The sequence below is a fragment of the Chaetura pelagica genome, unplaced genomic scaffold (assembly GCF_000747805.2).
Source record: "Chaetura pelagica isolate M959 unplaced genomic scaffold, ChaPel_1.0 scaffold242, whole genome shotgun sequence".
Taxonomy (NCBI): domain Eukaryota; kingdom Metazoa; phylum Chordata; class Aves; order Apodiformes; family Apodidae; genus Chaetura; species Chaetura pelagica.
The window spans coordinates 736,170-758,056 of record NW_009952377.1 but is presented as its reverse complement, the minus strand read 5'-3'; the positions used below and the strand labels follow the sequence as shown (position 1 = coordinate 758,056).

General features: G+C 36.8%; 1 protein-coding gene across 1 annotated transcript in view; it reads left to right on the top strand.

The window, feature by feature from the left end:
* TDRD9 (tudor domain containing 9) overlaps window positions 1-21,887 on the top strand; it is a 66,767-nt gene that overhangs the window by 14,633 nt on the left and 30,247 nt on the right. The window contains exons 3-10 of the mRNA XM_010008164.1: window positions 3,343-3,434; window positions 3,864-4,085; window positions 5,391-5,513; window positions 6,777-6,857; window positions 10,445-10,609; window positions 14,808-14,911; window positions 16,344-16,384; window positions 21,805-21,859. Coding sequence (XP_010006466.1) covers window positions 3,343-3,434; window positions 3,864-4,085; window positions 5,391-5,513; window positions 6,777-6,857; window positions 10,445-10,609; window positions 14,808-14,911; window positions 16,344-16,384; window positions 21,805-21,859 — 883 coding nt within the window. The remainder of the gene's footprint in view (window positions 1-3,342; window positions 3,435-3,863; window positions 4,086-5,390; window positions 5,514-6,776; window positions 6,858-10,444; window positions 10,610-14,807; window positions 14,912-16,343; window positions 16,385-21,804; window positions 21,860-21,887) is intronic.

Sequence of the window (21,887 nt, the reverse complement as noted above, 5' to 3'; positions counted from 1 at the left end):
AAATAGAAATGCCTGATCTGCTTCTCTATCAGAAAAAAGGATTGTCAGGGAACTGCATTTAAAGTTCTGGCTTCTACCGAGCACGGTACAAATGATACTACTGTGAAAAGGAAGTGATTAAATGAAAGCAGAAGAAAAGTCTTTGTCACAGCTCTTAGCTGAAAAAAGTGGAGCACTAGCAGTTCTTTGCTGGCCAATGGAGCTGGTTTTATAACTGGTACTACCTGTTTCAGAGTCAGACCTTTGGTTCAGTGAAGTCACGAGATGTGCAGAAGGAAACCTTCCAAAGCTTCTAAAATCCTTAATAAACTTTACTTTTGATTTTTTTTTTTAAAGGAAAAATGAAAGCACCTATATGATTATTTTTTTTTTCATGCAGCTTTGTGGATGGCAGATATTTTTCCTCTTCTGTTTTCCTTATTTTCAAACCATTAAATGGATCTCTGGGGATCATCTAGGTCCAAGGTGAAGTATCTCTACAGAGAAGAAGCAGTTTAAACATTTCTGATTAGCTTTCTGACATATAAAAATACTGAAGTTACAGAGTTCCTTAAATGTTTTGGGTTCAGAACAGATTAATGCCAGGAAAATTAATCATAGCAGAGATACTCACCCAAAACCTTTTGTATTCAAAATATGTGCAAGTTGAAGAGGATTGCAGTGGAGAGCAGAAGTCTTTCCAACGGAGACTTAATATTTGTGGTGTTTTCTTAGAAATTTTAATGTTACTCAAGGGCATCCTTCACCAGTCAGCAGTTCAGGAGACAGAAAACTGTTAGCCTGTTTTCCCCCGTCAGGAAGGATAATCACTTTGCCCAGGCTCTGGATCGAGCTCTTCAGGGCTCAGTCAGTAGGAACTTCCATGTACTTTGTGTTACAGCTGAACTAGTAAGACTTACTGTGATGTCCTTATGCTTGGTGACTCAGCCGGTTTTTTCCTGTGGCTTTCCTTTCCCATGAGCTTTCTTGCTAACTGTAATTACATTGTGTGTTTGTAGCTCAGTAGAAGCATGATCAGCAGCATAGTAAATATCTCATCTGACTCACCTAACTAGTACTTTCAAGTATATTTTTTTTATGCATCTCACTTTAATTTGCTTACTGGCAGCTACCAAGATCCAGCTGTACAGTCTCTTCTCCCAGAAATGGTAAATACAAAAATCTAATATTGCATTCAGGAATCTCTTCAAATTCAATTCAGGAAATACCTGTTATAAGGGCTACAGTAACTGAAATACTGGAAAATTGCTCTTTCCATGGGCAGTAGACTGTTTTAGTCATGGCAGTCAACATTTCTCTAAAGAACTTTAGTAATAACTGCAAAGGAAGTGAGCAGGCAAATTAATCTTTTCCCATCTTTCCCAAACTGAGTTTTCAGTTTCTTTTTGCACTGACTCTGAATACAGATATTAATCAGTATTTATTCTGGGTTGACATGAGTGCTTTTAATACACAGAACTACTTTGCTTGTCATGGTGGGCAGTTGCATGTTTCCTCAATTTACTATTTTCAGTTTGGAAATGTCCTGCATTTTCTAGGTATCAGAATCTAAGTTGCATATTTGAACACGATGTCTTATAAAGGTGTGCACTGGTTGAGTTTGTTGTTTGAGATAGAAGTCTCGCAGTTGTCATGGTATGAGGCAAACTCAGTAATGTTTCTTTCAGTTTAAGCACAGTGTATGTCTTGAAGAAAAAGCACCAACCAAGCCATACAGCTTTTAGTACTTCCAGCATCTGCTAAAAGGTTATATGGCTGCCAGTTCTCAAACTCTGCCTGTTGATGGTAGCTAACATTGGATGACCATTTACTTTTGACATAATTTTTTACAGATTCCCATTCTTAGGAGGAGGTAAGATACTGCTGTCACAGAATGGTCATATAAAAAGGTATATTAAAAAATGTTTCATCAATGAAAACAATGAGATACACAAAATCAGTTTAATCTGATGATTCAGCAGGTACATGAACACCTTGGTTGCTTATTTGTGTTTTCTCATTTGTTCTTTTTGAACTTTAGGTTATCGATTTCCCATTAATACACTGGTTTTTACTGAGTTAGAGATGCTTATAACAAAAATAATAGTTTAATTTTTTTGTCCTCTCTTTTTTATAAGCACTGTAGTAGAATTGCTGCTGTCTTCTGTTGTACACTTAAAAACATAAAATTGCATTTATTACATGGAAAACTGGATAGTGGGAAGGCTATGTTTCTTTAGCAGGGATATGCTGACACTGGGATCTCTTCCCTGGCAGCTTGAGATTTCCTCCAGCATTGGTCAAATCACACAGAGCTACTGATGTCTCAGTAGTGACATGTTTGTGCCAGAGGGAAGCCAGTCAGCCTTTGCAGTGTTGCTCTGACAGAACAATATAGATGAGTATTTCTGGGGAATATATTTAGAAACTTGACTACAAGTATTTTAAAGAGGACAGTTAATATTTTCAAGGGTGCTGTTATTAAGTTACATTTCTTATGTGTTTAATAGTTGCTAAGTAAATCACTGTATTTTGGTCACCTATAGTTGTTGCATTACACAGAACCTAGGTAAAGAACCTTTCCTGCTAGAGTGTGTAGCTTCAGGACAACTCTGTTTTTTAGTTATTTACAGAACTGTCTTAAAGAACTGTTCAGCTTTTGGGAGTTTGTTTTAATGTGAGAATAACTAATTTTGTATTCCTTGACTCTTGAAGACAATTTGGGGAGCTGGAGCACATTAAGGTGTAGTACAGAGACAAGAGCAGTGATCTTCCTGCTTCTCCTTCACTGCTGTGTGAGGTTATTAGTAACCTTTTCAAAGGAAGAAAGCTATAACTGCATGGTATTTAGACTGTAGCCTTTATTTTACAATAAATACTGCCTTTGTAAAAAGAATACTAGATTTCTTTCCTACCACTCTGTGTTTCTTCAAGAAATGACATTAAAATTATGTGGTTTCTTTAGCCAAATTATTTAATTTAACTTGCAAAATTGTTGTTTGCCAAAGTCTTGTCCTGGTTTTCCCCTTCTACACCTGCCTCCACACCTGTTCAGTCTTTTGTTTTTCATGGTCAAACTGACAGCAGGCTGCTAAGCAGAAACTCACAGTAGCACTGGAGGAGTATTGTCCTACATTACCCAGTGATAATAGCAACTAACTCCTGTCAAGAGACTGTAGAATGTAGTGACTTTGAAGGGTCATCATGACACTTACCAGATGTGTTTTAATGGTCAAGTGGTAGAAATATAGTGGTATTCCTCTCAAATTATGGGTTACTTTAGGTTTCCAGTCGCTGTGATTGTTTTCTTCTCCTTGTCTTTCTCTGTTGAAATAACTTACTCTTGGTTATTTTTATACTTAGATACTTCTCTATGTGAATCAAGTGTTTGGACTTCTACCACAAAAACTAATTATAAATGTGTGGATATGCCTGTAGCCAAACATAGGGAAGAGGTAATTTTATTCTACTTTCTCTCACAAAGGAATAAAGCTGAAAATAATGTTTTGTTGTTTTGATTTGGCTTTTTTTCCCAGAATTAAACTTCCATTTCTGTTTTTTAAGCATTATACAAAACCTTTGCTTGTTGTACAAAACCATTGTATAAAAATTCTTATAGAAAGAAACATTGCTGTTACACTTCGTATTTTATAGGTATTTATGTAAAATATGTAAGCAAGTGCACACCCACATTCTTTTCTATGATGTTTTAATGTGTTTTAAGGGTCCAGGTATCTAGATGCCTAGGAGGTGGTAGAAAATGAGGCACAGACTTTTGCAGAGATTTGATATGTGGCCTGGAAGTTATTAATATTTCAAGTCCATTTGATACCTGCTTTGAGGTCTTTTCCAGACTTTCAAGTTTTATTGAAAAATTGTTTCAGATAGTGTCCCTGATAGAAAGCCATTCAGTTCTGATTGTACAAGGAGCAACTGGCAGTGGGAAGAGCACACAGATTCCACAATATATTTTGGACTCCTGCATTCAGCAATCTGTCTACTGCAACATTGCTGTTACCCAGCCTCGAAAGATTGGTGCCAGCAGCATTGCCAGGTGGATTAGCAAGAAAAGATCATGGACACTGGGTGGATTAGTAGGATACCAGGTATAAGAAAACTATTTTTAAGCGTATCTAGCATACTGAAGAAATGTTAGGGAGTCTGCTTTTAAAGTGGAATTGCAGTTTTCTAGATGTCTTTGGTTAAAAGTTTAAACACCTAATAATGAATGTTTAAAGTTGAGCAATTGTAAATGCCAGTTTGACTCCAAAAGAAATATTTGTCTGCATTCTGATAATTGGACACATCTATATTATTGATCACTTTGATTGTTGCAGGAGAACTATATTCTGTCATTTTTCCTTTAAATTCCTAAATTAACATACTTAATTTGTTAGACTTTACTACATTTACTTGTCAGCCATGTAAAAACTTCTATGCATTAATGGCTGTATTGTTTTGTAAGCATCCTGTAATTTCTTCTTAAAATGTGAAAAACTTCAGTAGTTTTGCCTCTTAAATCTCCCTCATCTTTTCATTTTGCCCAACTCTACTTCAAAATCAGTTCTATACTCTGTTCATAAACTTGGTTCCAATTTCACCTTTTGACACTGGGTTATGTATGTTGGGTTTTTTAGAAGTAGTTTCTACATAAAGTTTTTCATATGATTTGATAACTTGAGTTAATTAGTCATAAAATTGCTACATTTATTCCTTAGGCTAATGAGTCTTCAAGACATAAAAAGGTAGTATGCTTCCACAGTCTTCAAGACAGTGTATGTGGCTGTTCCATGCTTGTTTTAAAAGCACTTGTGTGAGCAGAGCAGAAGTGGAAGTAGAACAGTTGAGTGTAGACTTGTCTGCTCTAGACTGTTGTAAAAGCTGAAGTTGAAAAGATGGCTATGACCCTGCCTGGGGTAGGTAGTACCTGAGATAGCTAACATGACAGAAGTATTTCAGAAACCAGAGTTCCACTGTCTAACATGGGATTGTAGAACTTTCAGGAATAACTTTCCTGGTCTTGGTCCTTTTCTCCTGTCCAGTAAGCAAACTATATGTTGGCAAAATCTATTTCTTGCTCTCTGTATTAGTAGAAAGATACATGTATGTACCTTTAAAAGCCTTTGAAGAATTCCTCTCATGCTAGAGCCCCCAGCAGGAATTTTGATCCTTTATAAACTTTAGTGTTAATTCTACTTTTTAAAATTATTTTTTTATTCCCCCACCATGAAATTGTTTGTGGTTAACTGGTTCTGGGCTTTTAAGAACATGTTTGTACAGAGGCTTTTACGAGTTTGCATCATTAACTGTTATGGATTTACACTGTTTCATTTTGGACTTCTTTCAGGTGCATATTCCTATAAATATATTAAGTATCTACTCCTCTCTATATTTTTTTCTCACTGTGTTAGGTAAGTCTAGAGACTGTTGCCACAAAGGAGACGAGGTTGCTGTACATGACAACTGGAGTTCTTCTTCAGAAAATAGTTAGAGCCAAAAGCCTGGCTGAATTCACACACATTTTTGTTGATGAAGTAAGTTGAGATTTCATATTAAGAAAACTTTCTTCTCTTTTGTCTCTCTTCTTATTCTAGATAAAGAAAAAGGCAGACATTACTTACAAATATTCCCATGTTCTCCACTGCAGTCTTAATTGCAGATCTCAGCCCTCTTAGGGTACTGTAGGCATTTAGGAACGTACCTAAACAAACCTAGGTCCAAAAATCATCACTTATCACAGCAAGACCTTGCTGTCACCCTGAAAACTGCCTTACTTTATAATATTTGTAATGGGGCAGTATTAAATATAATTTTATATATTATGTACGAATATGCTAATTACCTAGCGGGGAATTAATGTTGACCTTTGAGAGCTGAGCTCCGGAAAAAGCTGCTGCACTTAATATATTTAAACTGTAATTCAGGAAAGGCATGTGATCATCACTGATAATGTTGAGAAGTATTTATTGAACTGCAAGGAGCAGTCAGAGTAGTCAGGTGATAGAAAGAATTAGGTAGAAAATAATGTTTAAGAAAGATGTGCATTTTGGTAATAGAAACCATTTGGAACAAGAGGTACCTGCTTAATTTGCTGAGCTTTTAGACAAGCCAACAAAGTCCCTTTCCAGATAGTTTGTGATCTTGCCAGTACAATTGACTTCCCCAACTTCAGTATCACTTCACCTATTATTGTCAACTCCAGTAGAACTGGTGTCTGGAGTTCTTTACTTGTTTTCTAGTCTTTATTCAACACTTTCATAGAATCAAAGAATGTGTTGGCTTGGAAAGGACCTATAAAGATCACGTCCAACCCCTCTGCAATAAGCAGAGATGTCTCCAACTTGACCAGATTTCTCAGAGCCCCATCAAGCCTGACCTTGAATGTCTCCAGGGCTGGGGCCTCCACCACCTCTCTAGGCCACCTGTTCCAGTCATCCACCATCCTCATAGTAAAGAACTTAAAGTCCAACCTAAATATACCCTTTTCTAGCTTAAAAGCATTACCTCTTGTCCTGTTATGTGCCTGGCCTTCTTACAGGCCTCTTTCAGGTATTGAAAGGTCACTTTTCACGACCTATTAGTGGCATATGATTTTCACAAAGGGTGCTGTAGTAATCTGAGCAGTTGTGTTAGTATTTTCAAGTGTGATTAACAAGCATAGTCTTAAAAGGTGCATTTACTTCTATAACAGTGTATTGTTACAAAAATAAAACATGAAACTTAAGTAGCAAAGGAAGAGTTAGTTGAAAAGAAGAGCAGGAATTAATGAAAATTAAATTGTGGATAATGTCTTCCAGGTGCATGAGCGTACAGAAGAAACAGATTTCTTGCTCTTGGTGATCCGTAAACTGTTGCATACAAATTCACAGTCTGTAAAGGTAGGTACAAAGTATATTCTGCTACTTTTTCTTGCAAGAATACATTTTTACATGTTTTGAGCTATGAAGGGCATTTTTTAAAGAACTTGCCATAAATGTGTCATTATTTTTTACTAAAATATTTTTTTGTTTTATTATTTATTTAGTTTCATAAGCAAGCAGGCTAAAGGGCATTCTTTTCCTGGCTGCTATAATGTGTTCTGAGAGACTTTTTTTCATGATGTTAAAATGCATTAGTTTCTAAAGTGTGCTTAAGGCTAAAAAATGCAAGATGGGTATTTGACTAGAATTATGTATTGGGTTTTGAGGGCACTGCTTATCCTTGGTTAAATATGGTAGCATTAACTCTTGAAAGTACTCAGCTTCTTTTTTTAAAATAGGGCCAATGTGCTCAGAAAAATGGCAAAAACGAGATAATTTCTAGGCAGAACTGGTAGTAAAATGTGGCTGCAATTTTTCCTTATGTGTTAGGAAATTGTGCTTTGTACTAAAGCAGAGTTTGCAGAGATGTAGCATGACATATTTAGTCTTTTTGTTCTCAAAGTACTGAACTCTTAAATTGTAAGAAATTAATTGCAAGTGATGTAGTCTGGCTAACTCGTGCAGCTATTTGTCACTGCAGAAATTTTCTGAAACTGTACATATCCCTTATGTGCTTCAGTTAATTGTTTAGTTAATGTGAACTGTTCTGTTCAAAGCAGACATAATCTGAGTCTATGTTGCCTGTTTTTGTTGATATTGGAAGAAAATCTGTTCTGTACAATCTATACCATTGATTCAAACTCGGATACATTTGTCTTGAGATTTTCCAAGTATGCTGTCACTGAAGTTCCCTTCCAGTCAGCAAGGGCACATCTATGCACTTCACTTTTTATCCCTTTTCTTGCCAGAAATAAAACTCACTTGTGTTCAAATTCAGAGACAGTAATGTGAAGTTGTTCAGCCCTTCTTAGCAGTTGTCTCTGCCTACCAAGAATACCAAATAATTGGTCATACTCCCATTTCTGAAAAGTTTGTCCTTGATGCTGATTATCTGGTTGGTGTCAGTGGCAGAAATCCCTACAGGTCCAGTCATCTTTTCCATCAGAAAGCATTTTTATCTTCTAGGTTCCTGAAATATATTTTTACCATCTATAATTCTGATTAAATCCCTCAAAATTGTTACTGGAAAACTCTTATCCTTTGTGTCCTTCTCTGCAGTTGTTTCTCCAGATGACAGTTTCATGTTGTATAAATCTGAGTCTTAGATATACCGTGTGTGTGTGTTTCCCTTTGAATTTGGGACATTGGGGATGGGAGAACTCTTGATGTCAATTGCTGGATTTTAGCAGAGTGTGTCCTATTTCATCCCTTTTCAGCCCCTTTTTCAGAACTGTAAAGGAAGGGAGCTTTGATCATGTGACAGAATAATTTAGAAAATGCAAGATTCTCCTCCTAGCCCCACTGGATTCAGGAAACAAAAGGGTGGTAGGAGGCCTGTTTAAGGGAAATAAAATGTTTTTATAATTCAGGATGGTTCGGAATAAGTGAGCTGTTTGTCTCCTAATGTAGACACTGCAGACCTCATAAGTTGCATGTAATTCAACACTGCATCAACAGACAGGATGGCAAGAGTGATTGTGACATTTGGAGGACAAGATCTACCTGTTGTGGTTCACCTGCCAAATAGGCTGTTTCCTGGCAGATGCCTGGTGCAGGCTTGCCTTGTGTTCACAGAGCAGACGTTTGCTTGGACTCTTCTAAGGTTGATCTAGCTGGGATGATGTTGTTGCAAGAACAACAAGTATGAATGGCTCTGTTGGGTCAGACCAAACAGTGCTGTTGCCAGTAGTGACTAGTAGCAACTGCTTAGGTAGGAAAGTAAGAACTGGAATTCCAAGTTCTATCAAATGGCCAATCAGGGGCACCTGCAGTGAGAAGTTGTTACTGTGCATGTATTTGGTGTCATCTGGTGGGGCTTCAGACATACCTGGGTTGCACAAGTGTTTTTGGAGGACAGAATCTTAAAGAACTGTCTACTTTGATTACCCTCAATTCCACTGTGTTCCTCTGCCATGTTTGGTGACACGTCTTAAATTTCTGCTTTGGGAGTAGGTCAAACACTATTGCTTTAGTAATGTGATCCCTGAGGCACTCTGTTAGGAACCAATGGTTTTCCTTCCAGTTTGGAAGGACTCCATGGAGGTGACAGAGTGCAAATTACGAAGATTGTCTAGAAGAAGAAGTAGTTTTAATATTCCTTGCCTGTAACTGTGGTTAGGATTATTTCAGTTGGATTTTGTTTCAGTAGCTTTCAAGCAGGGTTACATTTAGCCTATTTTCCTAGCATAGGTTAGCCGCTATTGGTTGAGCATGAGGCAGTTCATGCCGTAGTTGGACAGGTTTCATAGGATATTTTCAGAATTACGTCCTTTCAAATTTCTCTGCCTTTTGAGATAATGTTAAATTACTTCATGATTTAGTCTGTCTTCTCTGTGTCTTCCTTGTGCCTTTATATGTGCTTTGGAGCTGAGCATAGTGGTGCAATCCCCACTTAATCAGCTTCCCTTCCTGTCAGTTCATAAGGAAAATACTGTTGTATTTCATTGCATTTCTGCTTTGGGTGTTGATATCATTATTTCATTCTATTTTTGAATTCATGCAAGATGTCAGGAAAGCAGAAGAGACCTGACCATGTCTCTATTTACAAGTACTTCTAAGAGTGGCTCAGGAGATTGTGAAGATAACAGGAACTGAACACTACACTGAACTCCTTGGCTCGTTGTCCTTTTTAGAATTGAAACTGTCTGGTTTCTTCAGCTGGCAGTGCTGAGCTGTGGGAGCACGTTCCAGATAGAGGGGTTAGAGTGTAAATAGCCATAGCCACAAAGATAAATTCTTCTCTCTTCCCCCATTCTGAACATGCCATGCTGTCTAGTCAGGGAGAACAAAAATCTAAATTCTGAACTTGATATTAATGGAAAGAAAAAGTGTTGCCAGGTAGAAAATGTGGTTTCTGATCTTGCTGGAGTCAACAAATAGAGTAAGGAGCTTAGTGTAATCTGTGACACTTTTAAGTTGCATACATTAATTGAAACTGAGAAAGAATTTATTTTACATATTTTGAAATAATTATAGTTACTTTCTTAAGGCTGGCTTATAATTAGTTACTGCTTTTATAGGAGTAACTCATCCTTTGATGGAGATAAAGGCACTGGTACGTAATCTTAACCGTTTAGTAAAACAGGAGTTGTAATACTTAGCATTTACTTCTTTCTTTTGAGAGCCATGTGGAGGTAATAAGCTTAAGGAAGAGTACTACATATTTTTAGATAGATCTTTTACTTCAGGAAAGTATTTCACGTTGTCTGCCCTAAGCATCCAGTCTTAGCTATTTTCTTACAGGTGCTTGTCTTTCTCCATAAGCTCCCTAGAGAATTTTAAGCATTTATCGTTGGTCTTAAAAGTGCCTATGATACCTACCCATACTAACAAAAAATATACCATTTTGCTGTAAAGAAGAAGTAGAGATTGTAACGTAGTATGACGTTTTGTCTTAAATGGCTTAAAAATTAATGTTTTATGTTTGCTGTGTGATTTTTCAACAGGTAATACTGATGTCTGCTTCCATCAATTGTGAAGAATTTTTTTACTACTTTTCACTTCCAGTTCATAATGGTTTGAATCCAGTTGGTATATTTAAGTTGGAAGGCAAACCTTACGCAATCGAAAAATATTATCTTGATGATTTGAAGCACATTGTTAATGTCAAGGTATTGTAAACATAACTTCCTTTTTTTGGATGTAAAAATTGGAGTAGTCAATTGAAAACTGTATAATAAAATACAAATAACCAACTTTATATTACAGTTCTAGGTAAGAAATAGTACATGATGATAAAACAGGAGTCTTGTTACCGGCAGCCTAATTTTTCTTCCCTGTAGCAGGTGAAATATAGCTGTACTTGAGAGTTGCTGCTCTTATGCTCAGGAGGGTGGTAATGGCCAAAGATTTATTTGATGTATCAATGTTTAGCTTATAAGCTGCACCGTGAGTTTATAGAGCTCCTGACATGTTATTGTAGGGCATGTATCTGCACGGACAGTAGATAATGAAAAATAAATGAAAGTTTTAATTAATCCAGTATCTCTGGTTTTGTAATAGCAGTTTGTTTTACAGTTGAAAAACAGCTGTGTAGGAATTGACTTGAGTGTCTGAACTCTTTCAGTATTATGGTCCAAGGTGAAATAAACAGGTTAAAGTGAAGTAGAATAAATGCACTCAGGCTTTAATAGTGACAACCACTCTGAAAGTAACAGTGGCATGGGAGTAGCTATTGGTCAGTTTTGATAATTCAGAACTGTTACGGTAATATAATGAAGAAAACAGAGGATGCGCCTAAAAAGAAGCAGTATGTGAAAATACTGCTATGACTTGGTTTTCATCCCTCAAATATGCAGAAGCTAAATTAGAGAAACCCAGAAGAAAATTATTGCTTATTGAGTAAATGGCACAGGCATTGGTTATGCCTCACCATAGGCAAGCTAAAATTAAAGGCTGTCAGCTGTGTTGAAGTTTTAATGCAACCAAAAAACTAAACCCATCCAGCAGTTAGCACATCAGTTTTTATACATTATTCTGGCAGCTTAGATAGATAATATGGAGGAGATTATGTAACATGATTTTTGTAAAAGATTGTTGGTGGTAGATTACAACAAAAAGATAACCAAGAGGTTTAGTAAGAAGTTTACTTCAATTTGCCTTAGTCATAGCTATGCTTTGAGCTGAATGTCAGCTGTCACACCTTGCACCTCAGAGATGGCATACAAAAATAACTGCTTTCAGTGCTTATGCCTTCATAGTTTTTATTTTCTCTGTGCATATGAGTTTTTAGCTTTGATTAAAAAAAAATAATCATGTTTCTTTATGTTGTGTTGTCCTAGCTATAGCCATTGTGTTGTTCAGTAAAAGAGTATGATTGTCCAAATTATTTGTACCTTCGGGCAGCAACAGAAGCACATAAGTGCTCTTGATGTTTTATTTATTTTATTTTTTTTTAATATGTATGAATACAACAAGAAGAAACTGAATTTGGAAACACTGCTGTTTGCTCTTGCATCTTGTTTCTTATGGTGCTATGTGTGGAGCTATACTCTGAATAGTAGTTTTATTTTTAAAATAATTTAAAACTTAGAAGGTCTAGGAAGACTTACGTAACATCCTATTAAAAATGAAAGCAGAGCCTGAGCATTAAGGCAGTTAATGGGTTAAAACTGTGAAGCAAGGGTACATCTTCCCTCATACTAAAATCAAAATCAGTTAGATAACTGCCTGAGGTAGAGGCTTTGGGCTTTAGTTCTTAATATTTTAATTTTGCCTATAAAAGCTTGTAAAATTAACATTAAAAAATTCAGAAGTTAAAAAAAGTCTTTGCTTTTTAGATAAACAGAGTTTTTCCAGTTCCCTTTTGATTTTAAAATTAATAACTACAAAATCAGGTTACATAAATCATAACATTCCCTGAAGCAACTTGATTGAAATCAGTTTAGTCCTTTGTAACTTTGTCATTTGCTGTAAGATATGAACCTTTGTCCCTTCTCAAAAAATCTCAAAATAATTGGATGTTCTGTAAATGCAGAATTCTTTTACGAGTCCTCCATAGCTCTTGGCTTTAATGTGTCACTCATTTCTGTAGATAACAATATTTTAAAACTGCTTGAAAATAAGAATTTTCTTTGAGCAGTTCAGACTTGGGTAATTTGAGTATTCAATGATAGCAGTTGTGATTTGGAAGGATGTTCTGTAAATGCAGAATTCTTTTACGAGTCCTCCATAGCTCTTGGCTTTAATGTGTCACTCATTTCTGTAGATAACAATATTTTAAAACTGCTTGAAAATAAGAATTTTCTTTGAGCAGTTCAGACTTGGGTAATTTGAGTATTCAATGATAGCAGTTGTGATTTGGAAGAAGAAATAAGAATGCCAGTCATTATTTTTTTTCTTCTGTATGCCTGTTTGCAGTAAAGCCTTTGTTATGGCTAGACAGACATCTAGCTGAATCAAAGATAAAGCTTTTCACTTGAATTACTTAATTCGTTGGAAACAATAAGAGGGAAGAAAGGGAGAAACACTTCAGTGTTGCAGTGGCTTACTCTTGCCCAGATATTGGGTCATATATAGGTTCTACTGTTTAATTTTTGACTTCTGGTTTATAAGATTTAGTTTCTTTTTCTTTGTAAGCACGTTGTGCTTGTTATTCAGCTGAATCATTATTTGGTCATATCAGCCCCCTCTAAGCCCCAAGAAATCAGTGAAATGCAGGTTCTGATGAAAAAATGCATGAAAGCTGTATCTGTAGGCAAACTCAAAGCTAGCTGTGTAAATGTTTACCTATTGCTGTCTTATAATGTTGGAGGTATCAAATGCAGACTAACTATATTGTTAATTCTGTGAGCAGATTTTTAAAATGTAAGCAACTAGGGTGCATAGATGATAGTCTTTTGCAATAAAGCTGTGAAATCCTGTGTCTCTGCTTCTTAACTAAGGCAAAATAGAGTCCCTTTTTTGGCTTGGAAATGTAAAACCTCTCCTTCATATCCTTGGAACTGAAGTCAGAGTCCAGATGAAAGGTAGTGAACTGCTGTCAAAAGCTATTGCAGTTATGCTGTATTATTTCAGTCAGCTCTGTCTGGGCTTTTGGATTTGCTGTTTGTCACATCATTACCTTTTCTTAGGAGTGATGTGACAGCCTTGTCATGTTAAAGAATACTAGAGGTACAATCAGTGCCAAACTGAAAAGACAAATTTGGCAGTTATGTAGGCAGGGGTAATCTAAAAAAAATAATAATAAAAAAATCTTAATTTCAAGCAGCCTATAAAAGGTAAGTTTATTAGATTATCACATACTTTAGGGGAAAAGTAAGATTTCTCAAAATTAAAAGGATGTCGTCTGTGGTTTCTCATGGTTTAATCAAAAAGCATGACTGCAGTGGGTATAAAATGCAGTTGAGAAGCTCCAAGCCTGACAAAGCTGTACACCTGAAAAGTCTGCCTGGCTAGTTAATTCAGGGGGATCAGAGAAGTGGAAAGAATATTGTTCTTATAGATAGGGGAAGTCTTTGCTGTTCTCCTTTTACAAGAAGGTCTCTTCATTTTTCCAGTCATTGAAGTAGTCATAATTTTGACTCTGTTCAAGTTTCAACTGATCCCCTTGAAAGCTGTTAAGAACTGCAGAATTTTAGTCAGTCCCCATCAGTTTCCCCAGGATCACGAACTGAGTACCTCTTGGCTTCAAGAGTTCTTTTCCTTCAGAGTCTGGCAAGCGTGCTCGCTGAATGGCAAGACTGGAGTCACTCTGAAGTGGGAGGCAGTTCTGTACAGTGTTACTAACACATGGCACTCTTAGAGTGACCTTCCCTGATTGATCCTAGGGTGCTAGAAAACAGTGTAGACAGAATCATCATGGTTTTGTTGTGTGAAACAGAACGATAAGTCTTTGACAGGTATGACCTAAAACACACGATCCATTAAATGCAAAGACAATTTAAATGAGAAAGAGGTACATGATTTATTTGGCTATCAAGCAGTGACCTGTGTTATAACACCTGTCAGCAGGATTGTGCCTGCCTTAAAATAATTTCTGTCTTCCTTGTTATCCTGTTTCCTTGGGCTGTGGTTAGTCTCATATGGTTAACACTTCTGGATGAGGAGTATGTCCTTCGAGGGCTAGTGCTTGTCTCAAGTAGGTAAATATCAGAAGTATTTCATTAGCATTAGAAAGTAAGGATGCTTGAAGGAAAGTGTCTATTTAGAAGCCAGTGACTGCTCCAGATTAAGCAATTACTTGGTATAGCTTTTGTGCTGGATCAGTTTTAACCAAAAAAGCACTTAACAAAAATGGCACGTTAGTGATCTACAGCCTTTCAGCCTGTTAACAGTGTGTTGACCTCGATGCTTTTTTTCTCCACACAGCTTCCTTCTCAAAATTTTGAGCAACCAGTGATAGTAAGGGAAATGTATGAAGTAGCAGTGGCTTTGATTCAGTCATTTGATGAGCTGGAGATGAAGAGCAATAGGTAAGATACAGCTCAAGATCTGGAATAATGTTTTTTTTGGGAAACGAGAGACTAAAGAACAGCAGCAACCCATGAATGATAGTTATCAGTGGTAATTTAATTTTCTATGCATTTCTGCTTTTATTTTATATATTAATGTGATTCCTACTTAGTGTAATTGTACTAAGACTGTAGATCTTACTGAATGCCCTGTGTTCTTGAAATACACTTCATGCCCTGGAGTGTAAGTGACCATTCAAGCCAGCCCTGTCATATGGAAACTAGATTCTTTGCTGCAGACCAGAGCTAAATATTACGCCATGAAAAAAAAAAAAAAAATACAAACTAGGCATTTATTTTCACTGGCTGTTTAACTAATGTCCTGCCTTTTGAAATAAATCCTAATTTGTGTTACACTGTGTTTTGTAAATTAATAGTATTGGAAAATATAGTAAAATTACTTCTACAGTTGTGGTGTAACACCAAGTACATATTTAGTTCAGGAATGGTTTTTGTTCCCATATATTTTAATAATTTATAAGTATATGCTGAAGAAATAATTTTGGTTTTCTAAGCTTAATTTTTTTTTTCAAACTTAGTATTATGTAAGCTCTAATGTTATCAAGTATTGATGGAAGCAAAGAAATGCAAAAAATTGGCACTAACTTTTTAATAATATATAACTTTTTCATTATACCTTTTGATTCTGCCAGTTAAACTCTTTTACTGTAGTTTAGAATAGCCAAATTAAACTGTCTTACTAATAAGCTACTTTTTATATGCAAACATGGCATTAGCATTTCATCTTTCAGATACCAAAAGGGCTATTACAAATGTATATATTACACACTATAAACTCTGTTCATTATATAGTTTGAGGGTAGAGGCTTTCAAGATGCCTAAAAAATTACATCAGGAATTATTACAACAAAAAACCTGAGTTCTGTATTATTTTAATACGATTTTAGCTTCTTAAATTGTATCAGATTAACTGAAGATGTCTTTCTCTAAGTTTGTCAAGACCTGAAGTTCTTGGTAATGGAAAAAGATGTTTACATGCTAGTCTTGTATTTTACAATAGAAGTGTATAGCTTGAAAAACTGAGTAAGTTTGCATTTAATTCTGCCATAGAGTACTGTTTTAATTTTAAGATCTTTGGTAACCTAATTTTGATTGATGTCATTGCTAAATAAGAGTTTTCTGTTTTAACATAATTTCGAAGACAGAACTAAACCTAAGGATCAAGTTCAGATATTTATACAGCATGTTTTCCAGAAAGCACAGTTGTCAAAGTTGTTTTGAATTGCACTTCTTCAGGAAGTTTAAATAAGACATGTTAGAAAAAGTGTGCAGTTCTGCTCGTTCTTTCAGAATAAAATAACTTGGGGTAATAGAGTGAGGTTGTGAAACTAATGCAACTGCATATTCTTGTTAGGAAAGAAAAAAACTTCAGTGCTACATCAGAACGTGGAAGTGTACTAGTGTTTTTACCAGGTGAGTATACATCTTAATGGCTTCCTTTTTCCTTATTTGTCATCTAATGAGATTTCCTCTGGCATATTGTCCAGGGATTTTATTAAACACATATATAACTGGGCTTGATTGATCTATTTGGGTATTTTTTTCTTGCAAATTTTTTTAAATATGGCAATAATTGGAAGAGCTGCGAGTCAAAACTTAAGACTTTATGTTTTTAAAATGAGGTTACAGCAATAACATTAATTCTACAGTTGATCCATGGAAATTCAATTGCTCAGTTTTTTATGTTATTAATTATTGTATGAAATGTCTGGGATCCTTTTAGTGACATTTCCTTATCTGTGTATATAGTGTAGTCTCTAAAGTTAAAATTCTTTTTCCCCCCCATGTACTTTGGTTTTTGGAGTAGTAATGCTCAAAAGCACACATGGTGACATAGCAATTAATGATCAGAGAACTAGTTACATATAGTTTTAGTCATCTTTAAGCAGTAAACCTAAGTTATCTTACACTACCTCTAAAATCTAGCCAGGAGGACCAATAAAGTATGACAACCAGAACAAAAGCATAATTTAATTATTTGTGACTGGGCTGCAGACTGTTTCTTGAACATCACAGACCTGTTACCTGGTGGTTTCAAATATTCTTTTACTACATGGATGTGAAAGTTAGCTAGTTAAAAATTTAGAAAATATTTGATTACGTTTTTTGGAAAGTTCACCTTGGATTCAGGAGCAGCAGTTTCCTTGGGTGCAGTGAGCTCTGTCCCTACCAGGACTTACTAACTCTCTTTACAGTCTTTATGAATGTAATTTCTCTGCAGTGTTGAGCTTAGCAGTAGGGCTGAAAACACAACATATCAGTGCAAAAATATACTACACTTGCAGAGTAACTTTCAGTGGAGAGTGTTCCCCACCAGTTAAAAGGCATCAAGAGCTGCCTTTCTTGAAGTTCCTGTGTCTGTAAAATCCATGGGTAGAAGGAATTACTTCATTGAGCCTCTGTAGGACCCATTCCAGTTTGCCATTAATGAAGTAGAGGGACCATCTCTACTGCATCTGGCTTCTTATATTGTTGGTTGTCTACTGTGCATTCAGACTACCACATGTCCTCTGAGTCTTCATTTCAGGCTAAAACTACTCATTAGCACTTTCAGTTTCCAAATCTTAAACTGTTCTGCTATCCCTGATGGCTTATAACTCCAACACATAAAATGAAACTTTTTGTTTAATACATTTGGTAAATTGATGAAAACCTGTGAAGATGGTGCTTTCTGAATCAGCTGATGCTCAGTTTTGGTTTTATTGCTGCTGTCCAGGGTTTGACCTTGTCCTGTTTCATAACTGGATAATTAAGACTGATCTTGTACACAGGATTAGCAAATACCTCCTGAAATTTTCTTGACAAATAGTTTTACACAGAACTGGAGAAAAAGGGAGGGGAGCCCTCAGTTTGTAATAGGGTAGCTGAGACAGAGATTTGAGTGAAAATAACCTCTACGTTAAGGACACTGATTTGAGATGCCTGGATATTTTTTTGTGTGCTTACAATTACACAGCATTTTGTACATTCAAAATAACACTTCCATTGACATTTCAAGCTGAGTAGGCATCAGCAGGCAGAAAAAACAGTGTGGTACTGAGGAGTACTGTGAAATGATTTTTGCTGTCTGTGAAACTTAGTGTTGGGCCAGAATCTGCTTCCACAGAGCAGCTTCTAGTAAAATGCTGTTTTCCCTTCCTTTTGTAATTGCCTGTCTTGTTCAGTGGGTGTTTTGTTGTGTTTTTTTTATGTTACTGCGTCTGATTCTTTACAAATAAATATTCTTCAGTACTCTGCTCTCCTTTGATTCCAGAGCTAGTCAGTACCTGTATATTAAGTATACAAAGTGGCATGTTAAACTGTAGTGATTTTTTCTTTAACGTGTGCATAACTATGTTCCCAGTGAGCTGCGTTGTTTGCAAAACCAGTCTTAATTCTAGCATTTTTTCTTTAATGTTCTTGATGTGGCAACCATAATGTTTTTTGAGCTGTACATTGAAGTTTAGTGCTTTAGATTTTTTTAAAGAACAAATGGGAAAAAGAAATCGGACTGACTGAATCATCACTGAGCTACACCTTCAAGTGTAGAACATGCTTATGCCAGACTAGCTGACAGGCTAAAGGAAAGAAACAGTAAGTTGTCATCCTCTTCAGAAGCTTGCAGAAGATAGGGACAGCCTAGTTTCTCTGTGCATCCCATGCCCTTGCTGATGGCAGGAATTGCACAGCTTAACACCTTAAGGTTTTCTTTCAAAACGATTCTGCTGTTACTTTTCTAAGCTTTTATCTGTGCTGCTCCTGTCAATCTCTTTGTTTTGTATTTTCTTTTGCACTTCTCATTGCCCCCCTCCTTATGTTCCTACTATGTTTGCCGAACAGATTTTGTTACTTGTTACTCTTGTTCCAAAATCTGTCTTTCCTGGTGGCAGCCTTTTGTTCTGTAAGCATCATGATAGTCTTGTCACTTCCAGAAGTGGGCAGCAGATACTGCCCGCTATATCTAGTCAGTAGTTACTAGACTGATTAATAATTACTATTAATATTGGTTATGCAGAATCTGCTTCAACCAATAATGGATTAAGCAACTTACAATTATTTTTTAACATAAATGGGATTCAAGCCTTGATGCCTTACTAAGATATGTAACCAGGCAAGTATCAAGCATTAGACAGCAAGATAGTCGAGCACTACTTAGTGGGATCTAAGTAGTAGGTCTGGCAGGCTGTGTGCTCTTGTGTTTTCTCCATTTCTGTAATGACATGCTGTAATTCACGAACAGACATACTTTTCTCTATATTATAATAATAACAATAATATTTACAAGCAGTACTGTTTTTATATTTCTCAGTCTCCGTGTTGTTCTCTACTCATTTGCAAGTGTTTTGCTTAAAGGTTTGTTCATTGCTTCCTTACTGTGCTGGTCTTTAGCTTGTTATTTGGCCAGTTATTTGCATTTTCAAGTACTCTTACTTCATTTGAGTTGTGATGTAAATTAGGCTCCCTGGCTGTCTGTTTTAGGTTCTAATGACATTGCTGTCTCTGTAGTAGCCTCACACAAAGGACATCTCTGAAACGTTTTATTTCCCTCTGACTGCCCACCCATCACCATTTTTTTTGTCCAACTCACCTGGCCTCACCAGAACCCTCACCTCTTTTATATCTCTTACCTGTAGTCACTTCCTTAATTTTCCAGCTTCAGTCTTTCTGACTGTAATAGTTGACTTATCTTTATGATCTCCTGCAATTTCTTTTCCCAGCCAACCTTGTATTATTACCATGTTGGTTTCTTGTTGAATCTCTTTCTCCTTTCCCCAGCTTCTTATTTTTTTGCCTTTTATCCTTGCTTACCTTAACTCCTTCATAACTTCCAGCCCTTTACATCATGACATAGACTTTCCTCTTCCCTGAAAATTTCCTTCTTTCTCCACTTGCATTTGTCTTCCTTCCTTTTCACTTCTTAAGTGGAGTAACCATCATCTAGAGTGCAAGAACTTTCATATCAAGGTGCTGAAGCTGTGTTTAGCCTTACTGAAAATTGAAGCAATCCTGTACTGCAGTTACAGAATAATTTCACTTTTAATATCCAACTGGGGAAGCCCAGTTTTGGACAGATTTTGAAAATGGGACTTTTGGAATTGAAGTCTCAAAAAGAAGTAAATTATGCTTCTGAGAAAGCTTTATGCCTGTGGAGATATTCAGGAAGACAGCAAAAATTCCTTCATTGCAAGATTTTCCCTAGTAGACGTACAATCCATGCCCAAGAATATGGGCACTAGCACTGCCAAAGGTAACATGGTTAAGGCAGAAATAGCTAATTTTTGAAAAAAAAGTTCTTTTTGTTTCGTGCTCTTGGAAACAGCTTTTTTTGGCTGAAATACCTATATTTTATGAAATAACCAATTTTATCCTAAACCAGACATGCAGCATGTGGTGTTGTCATTTGTAAGTATCTGAGATTCAGGCTAAGAATGGGCCACTGGCAGATGGTCTTTATATCTAACATTGCCACTTTACTTTAGGAAATGTAAAATTATGCAAAATAACTCTTGAAAAAATAATGACTGCTTCATTTCACTGATACAGTTAATTTCATTATTTCAGTTCATTATTACAGTTACTGTTTTACTCTTCATAGTGTCATAGAAAGCCAGGTTGGAAGTGACCTCAAGGATTATCTGGTCCAACCTTTCTAGGTACTAGTATGGCTTATATAATACGGCTCCGCACCCTGTCAAGCTGAGACTTAAAACTGCCCAATGTGGGGGAATCTACCACTTCCCTTGGGAGATTATTCCAATGTTTGACTGCCCTCATGGTGAAAAATTTACCTCTTGTGTCCAATGAGAATCTCCCCAGGAGCAACTTGTGTCCATTACCCTTTGTCTTTTTTATGTAAATTTTCCATATTTGTAAATAGAGGGTCTCTTTCTTCTTGGTAGCCACCCTTTTAACTGCTAAAACATGGTAATGAAGTCTGCCCTAAGCCTTCTTTTCTCAAGGCTGAACAAACCCAGTTTGCTCAGCCTCTCCTCGTATGGTAGATCCTCCAGTCCTCTGATCATCCTTGTGGCCCTTCTCTGGACCCTCTCCAGCCTGATCACATCCTTTTTGTGGAGCGGGGGCCAAAACTGAAGACCATACTCCCAGGTGTGGTCTGACAAGTGTTGAGTAGAGCAAGATGATGACTTCTTTATCTCTGCTAGTGATGGCCTTGTTGATGCAGCCCAGCATCCTGTTGGCTTTCTTGGCTGCTGCAGCACACTGCTCACTCATGGTGAGCCTGTTATCCACCAAGACCCCCAGGTCCCTTTCCACAGGGCTGCTCTCCAGCCAGGTGGATCCCAGGCTGAACTGCACCTTTGGGTTATGTGTTCACAGCTGCAAGACCTTACACTTCTCCCTGTTGAACTTCATAAGGTTCCTGGTAGCCCACTCCTCCAGTCTTTCCAGGTCATCCTGAAGGATGGCTTTCCCTTCTGAAGTGTCAGCCTCTCCACTCATCTTGATGTTGTCAGCAAACTTCATTGGGGTGCTCTTGATCCCAACATCCAGGTCACTTAGGAAGATGTTAAACATGATTAGGCCCAGTATTGATCTCTGGGAAACCCCACTTGTGACCAGTTGCCAGATTGAGGCAACTGTTTACTGTCACCCTCTGGGTAGGGTCTGTCAGCCGGTTCCCCACCCACTGCACAGACCACTTGTCAAGGCCATAATGAGTCAGTGTCTGAAGGAGAAGGCTGTGGGGGAGCATTTCATTCTTTTGTTTTATTGTACAGTGAAAAGGAGGTAAGAGTGGAAGTCAATTAAGAGTTTACGTAGATGTGGGAATTGGTTTTAGAACTGTTAGTGATCACGAAAATAAAACTAACTCCTGATTACTTTTTCCCTAGGTTTGCATGAAATAACCTACATGCACTCACGTCTCTCAAGTATGCTTAACAAAAGGTAAGTTAGATGGCATTTGTTTCAGGTC